The following is a 15,222-nucleotide window of genomic DNA, read 5'->3' as shown; positions in this document are numbered from 1 at the left end:
AAATCTGATGTAAACTATATTAGCAAACAGTAGTCAAATCAGGCAAAAAAAAAAACTGCATGAGTTGAATAACGAAGCTCAAATAAATGTATTTATTCATTTATTTATAAAGCTTTTTTTGGCTGCTGTGCTGTGGAGGGCTTTTTCTCACTTTACTCTCAAGCTCTGTTTTAATTAAAGGGCCTATAACTGACACCATTCTGACTGTCACATGATTGCTTTCATTTTTCCAACCAAGGACACCTCTCATCCTTAATATCATCTCTGATCAAGCACAAGGCATTTCATCATTCTTTATTGTCCATAAACACTATGTTACAAATACATGCAAGACTCACAAAATATTCTATCTTAAGGCCAGCTCACGGTCTTAGAAAGAGAATAATTATACTTTACATACGACAAGAGGGCAAACTCATACAGTTTACTGGCATTGACCACTGGAATATCTCTCTAGACAAAATATATCTGATCCCAAACACTGCTGGCCCTGAATTTGTGAGGGAGTCATGGTATGTCTTGGTGTCTTTGTTTATTATTGAATATTGTCTTTAGTGATCATCACCCTCAGGGTTTCCGCTAACGTTTTCTGTTCAGTACAATTTTGTATTCGAAGTTCAAAAGTCTTCTCCAACTGCAGCTCCTATTTTACCACACAGGATCAAGCCTTTAGCTTTATGCTGTGTACTTAGAGCTACAGGAGGCATATTCCCACAGAAACACTCTATTCTCCATATCTCAGTGCATCCTAATTTCACTCCAAATGTTCATGTTCCTGCCGCTCCGGACTGTCTTCTGAAGAATGCTGTGATACAGAGGAATTGTCCATTCCAGACGACATCAGGGGCAGATACAGGTCATCCATGTTTGGCATCACAAAGACTTTCTGCAGACAAGCAATCAAGCTAATTAGATAACTATACTGTGTATATACAACAGGCCTACATTCAGTCATCTTATGCACTTGTGTGTGTGTGTGCGTGAACTGACCTGAAACTCACACTGCAGTTTCCTCTCTATCCATTCAGTGACATGAGAGAAAGTGACTTCTCTCTCACCCAGCATGGGTTTCACTCTCAGATCCAGCCTTGGGGGCACACGGAAACTGTACCTGCACACACACACACACACACTGCATTATAACTAGTGCACAAAAGGCACCAATAACAGCATTCTGTTTTCCTGAAGCATTTATATTTTGATAGGAAAGTCCTCAGTACCATATTCTGTCAGTAGGGGGCGGTGGGATGTTGACAGCCAGAGTTCCAGAGAGTTCCAGGACCTCCACAGTGAGCAACAGGGGGGTGTTGGAGACCTCTGCAATCTTCTTCTTGATGTACTCGTTCTCTGTGGCTTTCTGGAAGTACTTGGACTTGGCGATCTTATCCACGAACCGCAAGATTTTCCTGCTGGTGCTTCCACTGCTGTGCCTGTAAAGGTAAGTCAAACATTTCTCTCATAATCTTCCCTCTCTTCTCAAATCATCTTCCTTACTTTCATTACTTTAATGAGCATTCACTCTGGAACTCTGAAGACTCTGAAAATCCACAGAGGACCACACCGTAAAGAAGTGTGAAGTCTTAATCTGGATCAACAGTGAGGTCCAGAGACAGTGATGAATAAAATGTTATTTTAGCTTTATTTTATTTTATAGCTGACAATTAGGATGTTGATCATGAGACAATAGCAGTCATTGTAGAGATACTTTACTTAATTTAGTTTCCAGATAAGATTCAGATCATAATTTCAAGCCTGATTAAACTCTGGGTTATGACGTTTTTTTTATGGGGCTACTATGAGAACGTGGGGCGGCACGGTGGCGCAGCAGGTAGGTGTCGCAGTCACACTGCTCCAGGGACTTGGAGGGTTGTAGGTTCGATTCCCAGTCCAGGTGACTGTCTGTGAGGAGTGTGGAGTGTTCTCCCTGTGTCTGCGTGGGTTTCCTCCGGGTGACTGTCTGTGAGGAGTGTGGTGTGTTCTCCCTGTGTCTGTGTGGGTTTCCTCCAGGTGACTGTCTGTGAGGTGTGTGGTGTGTTCTCCCTGTGTCTGCGTGGGTTTCCTCCGGGTGACTGTCTGTGAGGAGTGTGGTGTGTTCTCCCTGTGTCTGTGTGGGTTTCCTCCAGGTGACTGTCTGTGAGGAGTGTGGTGTGTTCTCTCTGTGTCTGCGTGGGTTTCCTCCAGGTGACTGTCTGTGAGGAGTGTGGTGTGTTCTCCCTGTGTCTGTGTGGGTTTCCTCCGGGTGACTGTCTGTGAGGAGTGTGGTGTGTTCTCTCTGTGTCTGTGTGGGTTTCCTCTGGGTCACTGTCCGTGAGGAGTGTGGTGTGATCTCTCTGTGTCTGTGTGGGTTTCCTCCGGGTGACTGTGAGGAGTGTGGTGTGTTCTCCCTGTGTCTGCGTGGGTTTCCTCCGGGTGACTGTCTGTGAGGAGTGTGGTGTGTTCTCCCTGTGTCTGTGTGGGTTTCCTCCAGGTGACTGTCTGTGAGGAGTGTGGTGTGTTCTCTCTGTGTCTGCGTGGGTTTCCTCCAGGTACCTGTCTGTGAGGAGTGTGGTGTGTTCTCCCTGTGTCTGTGTGGGTTTCCTCCGGGTGACTGTCTGTGAGGAGTGTGGTGTGTTCTCTCTGTGTCTGTGTGGGTTTCCTCCGGGTCACTGTCCGTGAGGAGTGTGGTGTGATCTCTCTGTGTCTGTGTGGGTTTCCTCCAGGTGACTGTCTTTGAGGAGTGTGGTGTGTTCTCTCTGTGTCTGTGTGGATTTCCTCCAGGTGCTCCAGTTTCCTCCTACAGTCCAAAAACACACGTTGGTAGGTGGATTGGTGACTCAAAAGTGTCTGTAGGTGTGAGTGTTTGTGTTGCCCTGTAAAGGATTGGCGCCCCCTCCAGGGTGTATTCCCGCCTTGCACCCAATGATTCCAGGTAGGCTCTGGACCCACCGCGACTCTGAACTGAATAAGGCTTACAGATAATGAATGAATGAATACTATGAGAACGTCCTGATGCAGAATCCTAAGTCCTGGAACTAAAGCAAACAGAGGATTAATACCCATCAGCCCCAGGTGGCGTGCTCTTTTCCCCTAGAGTTCCTTGAGGCTCACAGGACATGGTTTCCTCTTCATCAGATGAGCCTGCACTGGATGATTCCTCATCACTGTCTGCAATGATGCATAGCCTAGGCCTGGAGCTAACGCACACACACAAACACACACAGGGATAGAGAGAGAGAAACAGAGATCACTTTTCAGAAGACAAATACTTGATATTCTTTTAGTTAACACTGCAGTCTAAGCTATGACCCACACACTCACAGAAAGAGCTAGTGCTAATTTCAAACCTTGTTCTGTCAGACAGTTGTGCCATGCGGCTCAAATGAAGGCTGAAAAGCAATTGGTAGAGCAGTGAGTGACAGCATGTGGGTTTGCAGTCTGAGAGAGGTCTAGGAACACTAGAGGATTCAAAACATTTTTTATATCGTAACAGATAATAATCTAGAATAAATATAGACTCAATTACAGCTTTGATATAAAAATGAACACAAAAAAACCTGTCACTGTGGTGGTTAAATTAGGGAACGTAATAGTACCTTATTATACTTCTGAAGAAGAAGAGAATGTAATGTACCTTTAGGAAACACAGCTGTACCTTTAAAGGTACATTAACTCTTTGTGCACATTTAGTGACTAACAGTGTAGCTCTACCTTACCTTTATATCTGACAGTGTATCAAACACTTGTGTGTCACAATTACCATTTTATAAACGCCCTGCATAACAAGACCTTGTCGTATAATCACTTTAATATATGGGTTTTGCAGTGAAACAGATGGTTAAACCTGGAGGAACTAAAGGATGCGCTGACACAGGATTCAAAATGGAGATAAGGAGGTGATAGCGATAGGCAGAGAGTGAGAGCTTGAAGAATGGCAGTCTTCCAGCAGTGTTCTTCTTTAAAGGCTAATTTTTCATTTCAGTGCTGACTGCTGGAGTGGATACCTCTTTATTCTCTCACAAAAGACAAGAGCCTGGATTTACCCCACGAGTCCACTGCCCTCTGTGAGGTTCTCTGCTTCGGAAATGCTTTCTCTGCCCAGTTTCCGCAGATTCATCTTTGTCTCTAGAGTCATCTGCAGTGAGCCAGTGTAGACCACCTCCAGCTCCAGCCACAGGCCTTCGAACACAAACACCAGATTACATACACATTCATTATGATAACATAATGTCACAATATGTGCTCAACGTTTGACACCATACATTGGCATTCAAATGTTTTTTTACTAGATTTTGGTCTATATTTATATCATGTAACAGCCCTTAATGACATCTGATGGTGTGGATATATCAGACACTTTGTACTAAACACCCACTAAACACATAAAGGAAAGGTATTGCTTAGTATTTGTCAGTTGCTCAAGTTTGTATCAATATTGCCTGCTATTTTTGGTGGTAAAATGGTTCACTCCTTCCTCAAGTTCAGCTCATTTAAGTTTGATTATTACATGGTAAACTAAGTCAAATTCAATGCATTATATAACTCCAGAGCTTGGGTCAGTAAAACTAAGTAGATTAAACATTCTGTTGTGTGGAACAAAAGGGAAAACTGGCTACGTGTCCAACCCTGTTACACAATTTAAACCACTGTGAGGAAAGTGAAATATATGGTAATGTTCCTGGGATGTGTTACACACAAATGTTTTCTCCGACTGATAAGAATAAGACCACAAGCTAAGGCTCCACTTTAAAAGGCAACAGTTTCGATTTTGGGGAAATGCTATTCTCTTGTTTGTTGATGTTCAGAAGCTCAGTGTCTTTTAAGGTGAAATTACTGTTGTTTGTATGTGGGTGAAGTTTAAATTGCCTGTAAGAAATGATTCACTGTTTGAAATACCATAGAAACTCATTTGTAACTTAATTTGTTTAGTTTTATAACACGTTTGTTCTGTGTGTTACTTTCATGCAGTTATCGCTCTCCCAAATTTAGTACCAGTTCATACTTTCAATGTCTGGAGGTCTTTTCATTGTCTAATACCCTTTAGCTGTGAGCAGAGAAAGAAAGCCTAGCGTACCGAACGTAGACCCTTTTTTGTAAACACAATACATTTCAAGCATGTAAACAGACAGTAGAGCTAGCAAATGGTGAGGAAACATCCTCGCAATTTTATTAAATATATTTTTAACTAGGCACGGTGACTGTCTGTTAGGAGTTGTGTGTTGTGTTCTCCCTGTGTCTGTGTGGGTTTCCTCCGGGTGATTGTCTGTGAGGAGTGTGGTGTGTTCTCTCTGTGTCTGCGTGGGTTTCCTCCGGGTGACTGTCTGTGAGGAGTGTGGTGTGTTCTCTCTGTGTCTGCGTGGGTTTCCTCCTGGTGACTGTCTGTGAGGAGTGTGGTGTGTTCTCCCTGTGTCTGCGTGGGTTTCCTCCGGGTGACTGTCTGTGAGGAGTGTGGTGTGTTCTCCCTGTGTCTGCGTGGGTTTCCTCCGGGTGACTGTCTGTGAGGAGTGTGGTGTGTTCTCCCTGTGTCTGTGTGGGTTTCCTCCGGGTGACTGTCTGTGAGGAGTGTGGTGTGTTCTCCCTGTGTCTGTGTGGGTTTCCTCCGGGTGACTGTCTGTGAGGAGTGTGGTGTGTTCCTGACTTGCGCCCAGTGATTCTGGGAAGCCTCCTGACCCAACGCGACCCTGAACTGGATAAGCGTTTACAGACAATGAATGAATGACAGAATGTTTTTGACTAAAATCATGAACGTCACCTTTAATGATGAACACAGCCACATACTAAAAAGTTTATATATGTGTATATCACCTCTTTTGTCCATTGCAAGTTTGGAGGTACTAAGCACTTGCGGCATGCAGGTGCCCATGTCCAGCTCAGCCAGGGTCAACTCATTCATGAAGTACGGCAACTACCACCAGAAAAAAAAAGTTACTGTAAATCTAAATTATATTTATATTTTATCAAAATACGGGAACTGCAAAGTGCCTTCAACTTCAAATTCAAACTAAAATGGGCTCAATAATGATGTCTAAGCATTACAAATCACTGAAGCTATAAGATCTTTCTGGGTTTAACAGCTTTTAATCAGGAAAGTGTCAGGATAATAAAGCCATTAGGCAACGTCTGTTGAGCATCTCATTCTGAAGCTTAATGCTTGCCTCCCACTGCGGCTTCTACAAGCTGAATCATCATTACACTGCACAATGCTTTTTGTTTCGGATCAACTGGGAGTAATTTTACAGAGAAACAGGGAGAAAGAGCTGAGACTAAGCAGTGCTTTAGCAGCCCCTTGCTAGTAAACAGCGATTAGCATTGGCAATCTCTACATTAAAAGCACAACATCCACCCACTTGCCTCTTTCCTACATGAAGTGGGTGGAATTAGTTCAGTACTGACACTGTTACAGGACGAGCAGCAATTAGCTTGAACGTTCCCTGATGATGAACTGCATGAATTAGCATGATTTCCATGCTGCTCTGTGGTCATACTTGTTAAATAGCACACAGGCATCCGTTTGTTTTTTCCTCATTTTGAAACTTAATTTCAGTTCCATTACGTTTAGTTTAATTACGAATATTAATTAATTCCCATTCAAACTTAGGAAATCTTTTTCTCTCTGGTGTAAAGTTAACATTTTTGAGATGTGGAGTTTCGTCATAGTGTTTTTGCTGCTAGCAGTTTGTTCCTAGCATGGTTGTAATCAAATACAGTAAAAGCAAGTGCTGCTGCTTCCGTACAAAGGCATAACCTTACACGAACTGCAGGCCTTGCAATAAAATAATGTGTATAAATTCAGTACACAAGGGAATCCCTTAAAAACCTCCCCTCAGTGTTTACACTCTACCGAGACTAATGACCTTTGTTTGAGCTGACTTCTAGAACAGTCTGCTGTGCTCAAGCTTTGTTTTGCCAGGCTATGTCCATCAAACCTCTAGTTTTTCCTCTCACCCTAATCTTGGTTAGCTTCTTCTGGATCTTGTGGGCAACCTGGTCAGCCCAGTACTTCTCCCTCAGGAAGTCCCAGAAGATCCTTCCGATCAGAGCATTGATCCATGCCGGCCTGTACTCTCCCTGCTCTGCTACCGGATCACTGGACAACTGCAAACAACAGAAGACATGAAGATCATCTACTAGAAGACAATTGCAGGTATTACTGGCAAATAGGTGTCTCTAAATATTTGCTTGGTCCATGGGAGTATAGTTATGAGTTATAAAAGAGCTACGTCTGTGAATGTGCTCGTTATAGAAGCTTTTCCCATTCTGTGTTGCTCTGACTCTGCTGATAAAGGGCACTCTTAAAATGCAAAAGGGAGTTATTTGGAGCATCTTTAAAGCTGCTATAACATATTAACCCTGGAGAAATACCTGAGAGACTCAAGAGTATCGTTCCGCTGATGTCCCAGAGTGGTTCTTTCACATATGTAGCACACAGTGGGAGATTTTCTGTATTTGATTGGGAAATGCAGTATGTGTGAATGCAGTGTGCTTTAGGCATGGGGCTGCACCTGTGCAGTGCGTGCAGGAGAAACTCTATTCACACACGCGCTGAAGAACTTTTCAATGAGTGTTATCTTAAAATGAGATACAAAATTTGAAGAACTGTTTTATATTTGAAAGTACCTCCATAAAGATTCTGTGTAACATCTGCATGTTTTTCCTTGAAAACGTGCAGAGCAGATTTACTGAGATATCAGGACTGGGAAACACTGTAGTAGCAGTGATATTCTTAGTAAAGCTCAGAATAAATATCTTCCAAAAACATAGCCATAAACATAGTCTCCAAGACACTATACAAGGCAAGTTCTCTGCCTCTAATTCAAGTATTGACCTGTATAGATTTTTCTTCCCAGTATCAACTCTTCTGCTCATTTTTAATACAAGCAGCTGTTTTTTTCTATTTGTTTGATCAATAAGAATAATGCAGAAATAGCTGAAAGGTCTCAGGTTAAGCACGGCTTACATTTCTGAGTCAGAGCTGAAATCTGAGAAACACAAAGAGCTGCTTAGAGATTGTTCTCAGAAACACGCCTCTGGCTTCTTCTGCTTTCAAATTCAAATGATCAAGCTTCATTAAACTGATCAGATATTCTGTTATGGGCTCACGGTTGTGCTCCTCTCACCCTGTGTGTGTCAGCGCCTGGTTCACTGTGGGTGGGACTGGGCGTTAGGCTGCAGCTCTCGGACATGACGAAGTGAGCCATGTAGGAACTGTAGTCCAGAAGGATCTTCTCTCTGACTGAACCAGCCAGCTCCCTCAGACCCAGCATTGAGGCCAGGTCATCAGTGCTGCCCCGACTGGAACCTTTAGCACTACAAACCTCTAAAGAGAGACAGAGAAAAAAGACTACTCTGTGAAATATTACTGTTGCAAACAAAAGCGTTAGCTATGATTCTAAAAAAAAAACAAAAAACAAAAAAACAATAATAAAAATAAAACATTCATGAATTGGGCTTATTTTGATGTAAGGGATGAATTCAGGTTGTACCTTAAATAAGAAATACAGGGGGTCCTCGACTTACGACGTTGATCTGTTCCTACGTCGCGTCGTAAACCGATTTTCGGTGTAAGTCGGAACATTCGTACATACTGTACGTAAATAACACACTGTAAGCACTTATCCTATCCTCACACCTATCCTCCTCGGTCCCGAGCAGCGTCACCGTGTATTCTTCCGCCGCGCCGCGCACACCAAACACGAAGTTCACGTTACGGCGTTTACGACGCAAAATCACTTAAGTCGAAACAAGGCTTTATACAGTAAACGGGAGATGTGTCGTAACCACGAAACATCGTAACTCGGGACTGACGTAACCCGAGGACCTCCTGTATAAATAAAGCAGGGTGCTAAAAGAAATTCATGATCACGGGTATTGAACATGTGATATTGCGTCCCATTCTACTGGCAATCTTATTCTATTTATATTTAGTAGATGTTCACCTGTTTCTGACTCATCTCCGATGTCACGGGGCTGGGCTTTTGAAGCGAGCAGAAAATGTTGGTACCACTCCTCTTTCTCCCTCCCTGTACGTGCAAAGAGGTAGAGCGTGGAGATCTGGGTGGCTTCCTTCTCCCTCTGTGGAGATTTCTCTGATCTCTCACTTTTTGGTACTACCTCTTCTGCTTCGCTCATGACCTCCTCCTCTCCTTGCTCCTCATCCTCAGCCAGTCTGATGCAGATGGGATACTTCTTATTCCACACTCTCTTTTTTGCCAAGACCGCTGGCAGCAGTGTCACCTGTTAAAGGGCAAACCCATCTCTCTTAAGACCTCAACGCAAACTGAAATGCGCAAATCTTCCATCCTCTGATTATCTCTGTGCACTAAGGATGGCAGAAGTCAACAAGCTGCATCCAGTAAAATTTCTCTGCTCTGATTGCGCTGACATTTACAACAGCTGATTTGTGTGATTCGCAATTTTTTGTTCTATCAGGTTATTCAAGACTAGACAAGAAATTACATAATTAGTTTGACTTTTGCAAAAGAACATTTGCTGAAGATTTATCACAAGACAAGGGACATATAGAGGAATAACCTGACCTTGCTGTTGTTCAGCTGGAAACAGTGTGAGCGCACAAAGGTCGTGTCATGGATGGGTTCGTTGGCGCTGGCTCGTCGAGGGACGTTGGTGCGGGGGTAGGCCAGGTGCAGCTGGCAGCCCTCCAGGGTGGCATAGACAGAGTGGCACATCGAGGGGTGGTAGGTCTCAGGATCATAGGAGTGCATCTCATTCATCCAGCCCTGCGGTGCATCATAAAGGGTTTATTGGTTTATTGACAACTCAGTGCCTCGCTAGGATTAAACGTGTTAATCAACTGTCACAGTGTTCAAAAGAACAAACAATAAAAACACCATTCATAATAAATAAATCTGTTCATTCCAAAGAATTAAGTAAAAATTCACCGAAATCTGTAAAAATGTAAAACCAACTTCTTCTGTGTGAATATATTTTTACACAAACAAAAGACAGATAGTTCAAAGTCCACTGCTAAGAAGCTGACGTCTTATTGCAGGAATATAGCTGTGTTAAGTGTGTTCAAATCATCAGTACTCTAGAAAAAATACATTCATAGGTCCACACCAACGTCAAGAGCAAATCTACGTCCTTGCAGCATATAACTATAAAACTCAAATGAGCCTAAAGCCATTTCTAAGAACAAGAGGACCCACAGCATCCACTTAATGATGATAATGAGGCCTACAGGCACTTATTATGCACTCAGTGAGGATAATAACAGAGCCTTTTTTCCATGACATTTTCTTTCTCTATATGGGGTCTCTATTCTGAGATTTGCACTGTGAGGAGCATGGTGTCAGCAGCACCTACCTTGGTGGCTTGCTGTGAACTGTCACAAAAATAAACAACCTTATCTTGTACACTTCTGTGTGGATTTAAATTTGTGTTATATGACTGAAGAAAAACCATTTCCAAGCGAGGAATGAAATGAACATGTGATATGATTTGATGAGTAGCATTTCTGTGATACATCTAAATTGTGTTCACAACATGGTAACTCATTCATTCATTTATTATCTGTAACCCTTATCCAGTTCAGGGTCGCGGTGGGTCCAGAGGTGGGCACAAGGCGGGACACACTGGAGGGGGCGCCAGTCCTTCACAGGGCAACACACACACTCACACATTCATTCACACACTCACACCTACGGACACTTTTGAGTCACCAATCCACCTACCAACGTTTTTTTTTTGGACCGTGGGAGGAAACCAGAGCACCCGGAGGAAACCCACGCAGACACAGGGAGAACACACCACACTCCTTACAGACAGTTCCCTGGAGGAAACCCACGCAGACACAGGGAGAAGACACCACACTCCTCACAGACAGTCACCCAGAGGAAACCCACGCAGACACAGGGAGAACACACCACACTCCTCACAGACAGTCACCCGGAGGAAACCCACGTGGAGAAGGGGAGAACACACCACACTCCTCACAGACAGTCACCCGGAGGAAACCCACGCAGACACAGGGAGAACACACCACACTCCTCACAGACAGTCACCCGGAGGAAACCCACGCAGACACGGGGAGAACACACTGTAGTGGATGTTGGTCATACACCCCGATACATATATATATAATTTTATAATTTGTTTTATAGCCTTGACCTTATTCAAACTCCTCCAACCTCTGATATTTGACTTAATGATATTAATTAAGATTTATAATTGGTTTAAGCAATTAGAACATTAATAATTAGTTTGAGAATGAATAATAATCATGCTAAATGAGTTCTTCAGGATTTTCAGAAATTCTAATGAATAAATTGCAAACACTGTGACTTCAAATAATGAGAGTTTTATTAATAAAAAGAAGATATTTAGTTAACATAGCACAACCTTGTAATCTCACGGTGTCCGGCAGGGGGAACTGATTTTGACCTTAAGGTGAGCTAGACACTTCTAACTTGTGACTAAGGTTACTAACTAAGGTTTAATTAAATGGTAAATTATAAAGAGGGTTTGTTTAGACATCAGCTACTGAAAAGGTGTTAAATACGCTAGCTTACTCGTTCGCCGTTTCACCGAGCCGTCGCGTCCTGTTGTTTAATCTCCGTGTCCCGGGGTGTTCTCGTCGTTCCCACGTGGTGAGAAGCAGGCCCGCTTATGGAGGATCTCTTTACAGTCGATTTGAAGACCCTCGATTCCGAGCTGAGCTGCGTCGATCGAGATTTCCCTTCTTCGGTTTTTCACAGGCGTAGCTGGTTTTCCACCGTAGTGGAAAGGCTTTTTCAGAGTATTAGCTAGTCTCGTTGTTCAGTTTTCCAGGATTGATGTCTTCAGGAATCAGCTTATAACGTTAATATATCTGTTATCGATTACTCAAACGGTTGATACCTTACTTTGGCCACAAATAAGTTTCACCCGCCTTGATCACTCGTGAGATCACACTTCGATAGGTAATAAACATAAACAAGATTAAAAGAAAAGAAAGATATTCAAATTACTCGACGTATTAGTAAAACTTCATACTCTTAGCTAATTTCGAGACGTCTCTCGTAAGCTTTTCTGAAGTCTCTGAGAGGGTTCCTTTGTTTGTTGTCGGCGTCCTCTCTTTTCCAGTTCCTTTCGTGGTCCGTTACTTCTGCAGAGTCCTCGCGACTCTTCAAACTTCGAACTCATTGTCTGTCTTGCTGTTTGGCCTTTTCAAGGCTGGCGCGGTCACGCCCTAATGGGAGGCGTCCTCTTTCTGATTGGACGCGAGTCCAGACTCACGTGACTCTCGTGAGGGAGAGAGAGAGAGAGAGAGAGTAGGAGGAGGGGGTTTTGACTCTGTGATTCATACATAAGGAATATGAGTTTCTCGTATCAAAATTCTTATACCTGTTATCAACCTATAACAATGAGTACATTGGACTATTAATATCAGACATTTACATAAGGTCCCATCTTGAGTACATTGTTCACGTCCAATTCGTGATGATACGCTGAAAAATAAAACATTAATCCATTTTCTCTCATTCAGAGACAAAACTGATCTTTGTAATAGAAACAATCGGCATTATACATCATTTCATTAGAAGGTAGGCATTCATCTGAGGGTACAGAAAGTGACATTCATACGTTCGTTTATACACAAATAACTCAGAGATCGACTATTTTCGCTATTGTCTTGCGGCGACTCCGGGCGAGGTGTAGTTCCGCCAGTGTCCATTTGGTGTCGTTGTTAATCCGTGTTTCAGCTGTTGGTTCACGGGAGTTCACTCGAGGTCACTTTGGTTTGAACATCTGTTGATCTCCGTGAAAGATAAGGATTAGACATTTAGGTGCCTTTGTCATAAAAACGGGCCGTAAAAGCTCTCTTCTTTGTTTGAGGTTCCTGTCTCTTTAAGTTAGTTATCTCGACAGTTCCTGTTAGTTAAAAGAGAGAAGGGGGGTGTTGGGGCCATGTGTTACTTAAAAGGGTTCTTTTGATGTCTTTAGATTGGTTGTGTGTGTGGGGGCTGCTATGTTGCAGACGAAAAGTCTTCTGCAGACTGGAAAAGTTTTAATCCAAAACTTTTCATTTCTTGATTGTCCGATATTCATATTTGGCTCATACTCCACTACATTCCCCCCTTTCTTTTCAGTTTTATGGTTCGTCAGGGATCATGGAGCTGAAAAGAACTTTTGCTGTGGAGGAAGGTGAGGTCAGCAAGCATATTCAAACACATTTCCAGAGCTGATGTATTCCTATTAGTGTATGGGTGTATATGGAATGTGTATGTTTGCATGCTGAAGGGATCCTAATTATTTAGGGGCAGGTCTTGTTCAAACGCAACCTCGAGAGCTGATTCTTCGACATGGCCTTCGGCTTCATATCTAAAACTTGGGGGTTCACCTCTCTGGGCTCTCTTATGTCTAACGAATTTGACCATTTTATTAGACCAAGTTTCTAACCTGCTCTGGAGGGCTCGAGTGCGTTTGAAATAGAACCAAGCTATACCAAAGGTCAAAAGATATCCTAATCCTACCAGGGTAACTAGTAAGGTGTCCGGGGTGGACCATGCATAGGTGACAGGCTGAACTGGCCATAGGGGTTGAGACGATAGTTCTCTAAGAGTGTTATCTATGGGGGTTAGGTCAATGACTTGGGTTCCCTCATATTCTAGGCGAGTTAGTGTTTTAGTATCTAGCTCGATGGTGTGTTTGGAGAAGAACTCTGAGATTTCTACGTCGCTCTCATATTGGTCAGGGTTTAGGTGATACAGGGCCAGGTCTCCTACATGTGAGATTGCGTTTACGGGGACGTCTACCCAGAAGGTTTGGCTAGGAAGGAGTACCCTTTCTGAGGTGTCATGTTGATCATAGGTTAGTAGGGCCTCTCTAAAGGGGGTGTTAACCAACCAACGATTTCCAACAATTTCAGCTTGAGTACTGGTTACCAAACGTCGGGGCGTGACGACTACCGGGCATTGAGTATTACTCATCATAGGCTTAAGGCCACAGATCCCATTTGCGCTGTCACGAATGAAAGGTTTGCTAGGGCACAAGTAGTGAATGTCTTTAGTGAGTGTGCACATAAGCAAATTGGGTACCAGATATAGGTCAGGGTTATCGTCTTGGTATGCTACAAGAGATGTTGTTTTCACACGAACGTAGGCAGAATCTTGCCAGAAACCAACGTTGACAACATCTTTCAAACGGTATATGTTTTCAGGCGCCATTATGGGAAGGTTAATAATGAATGCTAATTCTCGGTCTTGAGGATTAACATAAATTGGGATGGCGCTACCTAAGGTATAGGCTAGGTGGGCCTGGAGATCAGTAACTACTTCTCGAGTTGCTGTGGATAAAATCTCTTGTACTAAGGATAGGGGCACCAAGTAGGGAGGGATTCTCCCCATGGCTAGGCTATCTACAGAGGAGCTGATTTCTTGTAGCATATCAGACAATAACATATTCACAAGCTGGATGTGGGCAAGGTCAAGTTGTACTACTGAGAGCATGGAGTTAACCGTCTGGAGCGTTTTGTTCAAAGCGACACTGTGAGCGTTGAGCACTACGACGGTGCCACGTAGGGTTTGCCCAATGGTTTGCAGGTGCTGCTGCTGTTTGTCTAATTGGGTTTTAATGTTCGGAATTTCCGCTTGCAATTCCCCTACTTGACGTTTAACAGTGGCTACATTGACGGCATTGACGGCGGACGTTCCGAGACTCAGTAGTGATCCCACAGTTGCAGCTGCCATTAACAATCCGCCTATGAAGCGTTTAGGTCGTTTATTAAAACCATTTAGTTCTGATTGCGTTACGGTAAACTTTTGTAACTGGCGGAGCATGTGAGTTACGTCGGCTTCAGCATGGCTGATAGCTTCCTCAGTCCATCTAACTCCATTCCGGCCAGTCTGCAGCGTGGTTATCGGTAGGTTTTTGCTACACGCTTCGGCGGGATTCAACCGTATAAATACTCTCTGGGTATGGAGGCGGCAATTAGTGATTAGCAGTCCCGGCTGGTCTTTCAGTATTATTCCTGAGTCAGGACCTGGTTCAATCACTTCAGGGAGCACGGCGGTTCCTAGGGAGCCGACGATCAGGAGAATGAGCAGCGGGGCCATCCTACCGGAAGAGATGCTCATGGTTAGATTTAGGGTATTTATGGCGAGTCGTTTAGACAAATTATAAGAAATTTTCACGATACCCCCCTTTTTGATAAAAATTTCCTAGGGTAAGCACTCTACAATAATTGACGATGAGGGACTAGGGTCTTGCACCCTGAGTGTCCTCAGTCTGGTTAGAAGCTCGTTGCCT

The 15,222-nt window shown here is 43.4% G+C and overlaps 1 protein-coding gene across 1 annotated transcript in view; it reads right to left on the bottom strand.

The window, feature by feature from the left end:
* Positions 1-150: 150 nt before the first annotated feature.
* The window catches only part of LOC136664668 (testis-expressed protein 2-like), a 38,263-nt gene continuing 23,191 nt past the window's right edge, over positions 151-15,222 (bottom strand). Inside the window, exons 4-13 of the mRNA XM_066642002.1 lie at positions 9,513-9,713; positions 8,913-9,210; positions 8,094-8,293; positions 6,922-7,071; positions 5,782-5,881; positions 4,020-4,155; positions 3,036-3,173; positions 1,221-1,430; positions 991-1,111; positions 151-886 (exon numbers count right to left, since the gene is read on the bottom strand). Of these exons, the coding sequence (XP_066498099.1) occupies positions 755-886; positions 991-1,111; positions 1,221-1,430; positions 3,036-3,173; positions 4,020-4,155; positions 5,782-5,881; positions 6,922-7,071; positions 8,094-8,293; positions 8,913-9,210; positions 9,513-9,713 (1,686 nt within the window). The 3' untranslated portion in view covers positions 151-754. The remainder of the gene's footprint in view (positions 887-990; positions 1,112-1,220; positions 1,431-3,035; positions 3,174-4,019; positions 4,156-5,781; positions 5,882-6,921; positions 7,072-8,093; positions 8,294-8,912; positions 9,211-9,512; positions 9,714-15,222) is intronic.

This window comes from Hoplias malabaricus, chromosome 13, assembly GCF_029633855.1.
Source record: "Hoplias malabaricus isolate fHopMal1 chromosome 13, fHopMal1.hap1, whole genome shotgun sequence".
NCBI classification, from domain to species: Eukaryota; Metazoa; Chordata; class Actinopteri; order Characiformes; family Erythrinidae; genus Hoplias; species Hoplias malabaricus.
This window is presented reverse-complemented; position numbering and strand designations above follow the sequence as displayed.